This window comes from Parus major, chromosome 28 (genome assembly GCF_001522545.3).
Source record: "Parus major isolate Abel chromosome 28, Parus_major1.1, whole genome shotgun sequence".
NCBI lineage: Eukaryota > Metazoa > Chordata > Aves > Passeriformes > Paridae > Parus > Parus major.
The window spans coordinates 3,705,529-3,711,433 of NC_031797.1; the positions used below are offsets into that span (position 1 = coordinate 3,705,529).

Sequence of the window (5,905 nt, forward strand, 5' to 3'; positions counted from 1 at the left end):
TCGGGTCCCATCTCCTGTTCCCGGGTCCCGCTCCGACCCCGCCCCGGGATTTGGGTCTGGTCCAACCCCCCCAACAATTGGGGTGTGCTCTGATTCCCCCGCGATCTGTTCTGATCCCAAACTCCCGGGATTGGGGTCCCGCTGCTCTTCCTCGTTCCCTCACCCCGCGCTGCTGTCCCGGGTCTGCCACTGCCCTCTCCTGGAGATCCCAAACCTTCCCTTCCTTCCCAAACCCTCCCTGCTCCTCCCCGGGCTTTTTGGGGCTTCGCTTTTCCCTGAAGCGCTTCAGATCCTCCGGGCACGGGATTCCCTGGAGCTGAGCAGGGAGAATCCCCTCAGCATCCTCAGCCCAGCTCCTGCTGCTGCCGCCCGCTCCCCGCAGCAGCTGAAATTCCAGGAGCGTTCCTCCAGGGCTTTATTTCCCTGCAGGCTTTCACATCCCTGGATTTGCAGCGTTCGGCGCCGTTTCCCTCTCAAATCCCTGGATTTGGGAGGGCCGTGGCCGACCGTGTGTCCCCTTGCAGTGCCTGGTGGGCTGGGCAGGGAATGGTTACGTGTGCGGGAAGGACACGGACATCGACGGAGTCCCCGACGAGAAACAGCGCTGCTCCGACAAGAAATGCCGCAAGGTGAGGAAGGGAAAGCCGGGAACGTCATTGCCGTTATCCCTGCGGGGATAACCCCGGCAGGCCAGGCGGGGAGGTTCCCGCATCCCTGTGCCTCTCCCGGCAGGATAACTGCGTCACCGTCCCCAACTCGGGCCAGGAGGACGCGGACAGGGACGGCATCGGGGACGCCTGCGATGATGATGCCGATGGAGACGGGATCCCAAACACCGAGGTTCGGGCCCTGCTGCCCTTCCCAGGCTCCTGCAGCACCTTCGGGGGCCATTCGGGGCTCCCAGGGGGGATTCAGGGGGTCCCAATGGGAATTCCAAGGTCCCACTGGGAACTGAGAGGTTCTAGGGGGAGTTCAGGGGTCCCAGTGGGAATTCAGAGGTCCCAATGGGAATTCAGAGGTCTCTGGTAATTTGGTGGTCACAGTGTGAATTCTGAGGTCCCACTGGGAATTCCAAGATCCTGGTGTGAATTCTGAGGTCCCGGTGTGAATTCTGTGGTCCCACTGGGAATTCCAAGATCCCAGTGTGCATTTCAAGATCCCAGTGTGAATTCTGTGGTCCCACTGGGAATTCCAAGCTCCCGGTGTGGATTCTGAGGTGCCACTGGGATTTCCGAGGTCCCGGTGTGCATCCCAAGCTCCCGGTGTGCATCCCAAGCTCCCGGTGTGCATTCCGAGGTCCCGGTGTGCATTCCAAGCTCCCGGTGTGGCCCCTCCGGGTTCCCGGAGGCTCCAGGGCTCGGCTGAGGAAGCTGCGGGCTCTGGAGGAGCCCCGGGGGGGTTTGGGGTCCGTGCCGGTGGCAGCCGCGTCCCCTCCCGCAGGACAACTGCGTGTACACGCGGAACGCGGACCAGCGCAACGCCGACAGGGACAACTTCGGGGACGCGTGTGACAACTGCCGGCAGGTGAAGAACAACGACCAGAGGGACATCGACGGCGACGGCAAAGGGGACGAGTGCGACGATGACATGGACGGGGACGGTGAGAGCCGGGCGCATCCCGGATTCCCGCTGGGATCAGCCCGTTCCCGGCTGCCAAACCCGGCTGTCCCCGCGTCCCCTGCCCGGGAGCTGCCCGGAGCTTGGATTTGTTGTGGTTTTTATTGTCCCTCACTGCCCCGTGCTGCGTTTTAAGGGAGAAATTTGGGAATATCGCAGGCGCCTGCAGCTCCTGGCTGGAGGCTGGGGGTGTCGGGGCTGTCCCCTGGGCTGGGGACGAACCTGGCTGGCTTTGGGGACCCAGCTGAGCACAAAAACCGCTGAATCCCAAAAAACGCCACCCCCAAATCCTGAAATCCTTGCTTTATCCATGATTTCACCCCCCTGGATTCCTGTGCATCCACTGTTCCCTGTTTTCCAGGGATCAGAAACCCCATGGACAACTGCAAGAGAGTGCCCAACCCTGACCAGAGGGACGGGGACGGGGACGGCGTGGGGGACGCCTGTGACAGCTGCCCCACCCTCAGCAACCCTGACCAGGTACAGAACCCCCGGGCTGGGTCCTGCAGGGCCCCTCCTGTCACCCTAACAGCTCCTGGTGACAATTCTGGGTCCTGCAGGGCCCCTCCTGTCACCCCAACAGCTCCTGGTGACAATTCTGGGTCCTGCAGGGCCCCTCCTGTCACCCCACAACACCCAGGCCCTGCCCAGGTGACAATTCCAGCTGCCACCCCCTGTGGCACGGAAGGAAATTCCCTCTGGAGCAAACATCAGCCAGGGACAAAGTCTGGCACTCTGGGCTCTCCCTTCCTCCCACTGCTGGAATTCTCAGGATCCCCCCAAAACCTCCCTCAGGACTCCCCTGCTCCTGGCAGCTCTCTGCTCTTTTTCTTGCCTTTTCCTCTGGAAAATTTCAATTTTTCTCCCTTTATTTTTCTAGAAAGACACCGACCACGATCTGGTGGGAGATGCCTGTGACACCAACCAGGACAGGTGAGCTGCAGAAATTAAAATTTCTGTTTATTGGCCCAAAATCCGGGGGGTCGAAGGGACCAAAGGGCTGCGAGAACCCGGCTTGGCCTCCCCCTATAAAAACTTTAGAGGTTGAATTTCCTCCAGACTTCACCAAAAGTGACCCTGGAGCGATCCCGGAGCCGATCCCAGCGGGAACGCCCCCGACCCACATCCCTTTAAGGCCGGAATTCCCGATCCCGCCGCTCCAGCCGAGGGTCCCGGCCCGGGGGGGTCCCCGAGCTGGTGGCCCTGGCTGACCTGGCCCTTCCCTTGTCCCCAGCGACGGGGACGGGCACCAGGACTCCCGGGACAACTGCCCCACGGTGCCCAACAGCTCGCAGGTGGACACGGACGGGGACGGGCTGGGAGATGAGTGTGACGAGGATGATGATGATGACGGAATTCCGGACTTCAGGCCCCCGGGCCCCGATAACTGCAGGCTGGTCCCGAACCCCGGGCAGGAGGACGCGGATGGTGAGGGATGGATCCCCCCGGGGCTCCCGGGACAGCTCCGAGCGCTGGAACCCCGCAGGAATCTGGGGCTGAGTCCAGCCAGTGACACCTGCAGGTGTCCACAGAGCCAGAGTGGGGATCGGGCTGGGGGCGGCCTGGGGTCAGCTTTGGGGTCAGGTCTGGGGTCAGCTTTGGGGTCAGCTTTGGGGTCAGCTTTGGGATCCTGTATGGGGTCAGCTTTGGGGTCAGCTTTGGGGTCAGCTTTGGGGTCAGCTTTGGGGTCAGATTTGGGGTCAGCTTTGGGATCCTGTATGGGGTCAGGTCTGGGATCCTGTATGGGGTCAGGTCTGGGGTCACGTTTGGGGTCAGGTTTGAGGTCAGGTTTGGGATCCTGTTTGGGATCTTGTTTGGGGTCAGGTTTGAGATCAGGTTTAGGGTCAGGTCTGGGGTCAGGTTTGGGGTCAGGTTCTCTCTCCCAGAGGTCTCTGGGCTTTGAGGGGTTTCTCTGGCAGCAGCAGAAGCCCCCAGGTTTCTCTGCAGCTCAGCTCCGAGGCTGAGCAAACCCAGGGCAGGAGCTGCTGCTCCAGGCTCCTTCCTTCTCCTCCTCCTCCCCCTCCTCCTCCTCCTCCTCCTCAGGGGACGGCGTTGGGAACCTGTGTGAGGACGACTTCGACAGGGACATGGTGATCGACAGGATCGACGTCTGCCCCGAGAACGCCGAGGTGACGCTCACCGACTTCAGGGCCTTCCAGACCGTGGTGCTGGACCCCGAGGGGGACGCCCAGATCGACCCCAACTGGATCGTCCTCAACCAGGTGGGGACAGCTCCGGCTGGGAGCGACCCTGGAGGGTTTTCCCTGAAGGGCTCCGCAGCCTCTGTGGTTCTGCAGCGCCCAAATCCCAGAGTCACAGCCCAGGGGCAGCACAAGAGGGAATTTGCTGTGTCTGGAATTGCACTGAGGAGTCACAATTCCTCTTTCCCAGGGCATGGAGATTGTCCAGACCATGAACAGCGACCCCGGCCTGGCTGTAGGTGAGGAATTTCCCTTTTCCCTCGGGGAAATCATCACTCACTGCAGCTTTCATTCCTCCATCCACCATTTCCTCTGGGGCACAGAGCCCGGATTCCCCTGGGCAGAATCCTCCTCCCAGCCCCATCCCAGCTCTGTTTCTGCCGGGATGCAGAGTCTCTGTCTCTGCCCTGGCAGGGTACACGGCCTTCAACGGGGTGGACTTCGAGGGCACTTTCCACGTCAACACGGCCACCGACGACGACTACGCCGGCTTCATCTTCGGCTACCAGGACAGCTCCAGCTTCTACGTGGTGATGTGGAAGCAGATGGAGCAAACCTACTGGCAGGCAAATCCCTTCCGGGCAGTGGCGGAGCCGGGGATTCAGCTGAAGGTAAAGGAGCCCTGGGAAAGGAATTCCCGGCTGGGTTTTTGCCCCGGGCTAAGCGGCCGTGTTGAATCCTTCCTGCACACACTGAGCAGCCTCTCCTCTGTCCCAGGCAGTGAAATCCAAGACGGGCCCTGGGGAATACCTCCGGAATTCCCTGTGGCACACGGGAGACACCATGGACCAGGTGAAGCTGCTCTGGAAAGATCCCCGGAATTCGGGCTGGAAGGACAAGACCTCCTACCGCTGGTTCCTGCAGCACCGGCCCCAGGTCGGCTACATCAGGTGAGGCTCAGGGCAGGACCATTCCCAGCAGGAAAATCAGCCTCAGGAATCCCAGAATGGTTTTGGAAGGGACAATCCCCCCGTCCCAGGCTGCCCCAGCCTCCCCTGGGAGAGCGTCCCTGGGCTCGGGGAGCTCCGTCACTCCCGGCCGTGTTCCCCCCCAGGGCTCGGTTCTACGAAGGTCCCGAGGTGGTGGCAGACACCGGAGTTGTCCTGGACACCACCATGAGAGGGGGACGCCTCGGGGTCTTCTGCTTCTCCCAGGAGAACATCATCTGGTCCAACCTCCGCTACCGCTGCAACGGTGAGAAACTCTCCTCCCTTTTCCACCCCTCCACACCTGCACGGGAAAGGGGCAGGGAACGGGAGCCCGTTCTGCCCTGCTGTTCCTGCCCCTGATCTCTCCTTGCTCCAATCCTCAGACACCATCCCAGAGGATTACGAGACGTTCCGGGTCCAGCAGGACTAATCCCACGGAACGTCCCCGCAGCCCGTCCTGCTTCCCACGCCGTGCTCGGCCGCCCCGCTCCCGCTCTGGAATCCTGCCCCAAGAGCTGTCAGCACCTCCCAGCGCGCCCTCACCGCCTCCAGCTCCCCTTCCCCAACAGCAAATCCCTGAAAACGTTACACGAATCCTCTGGGAAGGGCAGAGGTGGAGACAGGGAGTGTGACCAGAAGCCTGAGCTGCCGCAAGCCCCGGCTCAGGCCGTGCTGGGAGCTCCCTGCGGCAGCTGCGATGGTTGGGGGAGGTTTGGCGTGGATGATTCCCAGGAATCTTCTCCCTGCTCCAAGGCTCCCGAGTGTGAATGTTTTCCTTTTCGAGACCTGCTGCAAAGCAAACCCAGCACGAGTCTGAGAAGGACGCGCGGAGCAGCCTCGGTCCGAGCTGCTCATTTCCACACGTGAAAAAAGCACTTTAAGGAGAGAATCTTGCTCTGGAATGTTGGAGAATGAACACTTGGAACGCTGGATAATAAATTCTAGATTTCTCCTTGGTCATGAATGTGTTCTCTCCACTCTCCTGAAGCTTTTCCCTGGCAGATGTGGAAGGGAGGAACCCTCAGGGCCGAGCTCGGTGGGGCTGGATTGGGAATTCTCCTGGAAACGCCAAGGCAGGGAGGCACCTTTTCCTCAAGAACCTCCCTGTCCTTACCCCTGCCTGCCTGGTTCCTGCTGGAACATCCCAAACCCACCTGG

General features: G+C 61.3%; 1 protein-coding gene across 1 annotated transcript in view; it reads left to right on the forward strand.

The window, feature by feature from the left end:
• Positions 1 to 5,707, forward strand: part of COMP (cartilage oligomeric matrix protein) — a 10,173-nt gene extending 4,466 nt beyond the window's left edge. Inside the window, exons 6-17 of the mRNA XM_015651493.1 lie at positions 525 to 629; positions 733 to 840; positions 1,441 to 1,600; positions 1,979 to 2,097; positions 2,498 to 2,550; positions 2,852 to 3,045; positions 3,661 to 3,839; positions 4,009 to 4,057; positions 4,233 to 4,429; positions 4,536 to 4,708; positions 4,873 to 5,012; positions 5,131 to 5,707. Of these exons, the coding sequence (XP_015506979.1) occupies positions 525 to 629; positions 733 to 840; positions 1,441 to 1,600; positions 1,979 to 2,097; positions 2,498 to 2,550; positions 2,852 to 3,045; positions 3,661 to 3,839; positions 4,009 to 4,057; positions 4,233 to 4,429; positions 4,536 to 4,708; positions 4,873 to 5,012; positions 5,131 to 5,177 (1,524 nt within the window). The 3' untranslated portion in view covers positions 5,178 to 5,707. The remainder of the gene's footprint in view (positions 1 to 524; positions 630 to 732; positions 841 to 1,440; positions 1,601 to 1,978; positions 2,098 to 2,497; positions 2,551 to 2,851; positions 3,046 to 3,660; positions 3,840 to 4,008; positions 4,058 to 4,232; positions 4,430 to 4,535; positions 4,709 to 4,872; positions 5,013 to 5,130) is intronic.
• The last annotated feature ends 198 nt before the right edge of the window (positions 5,708 to 5,905 follow it).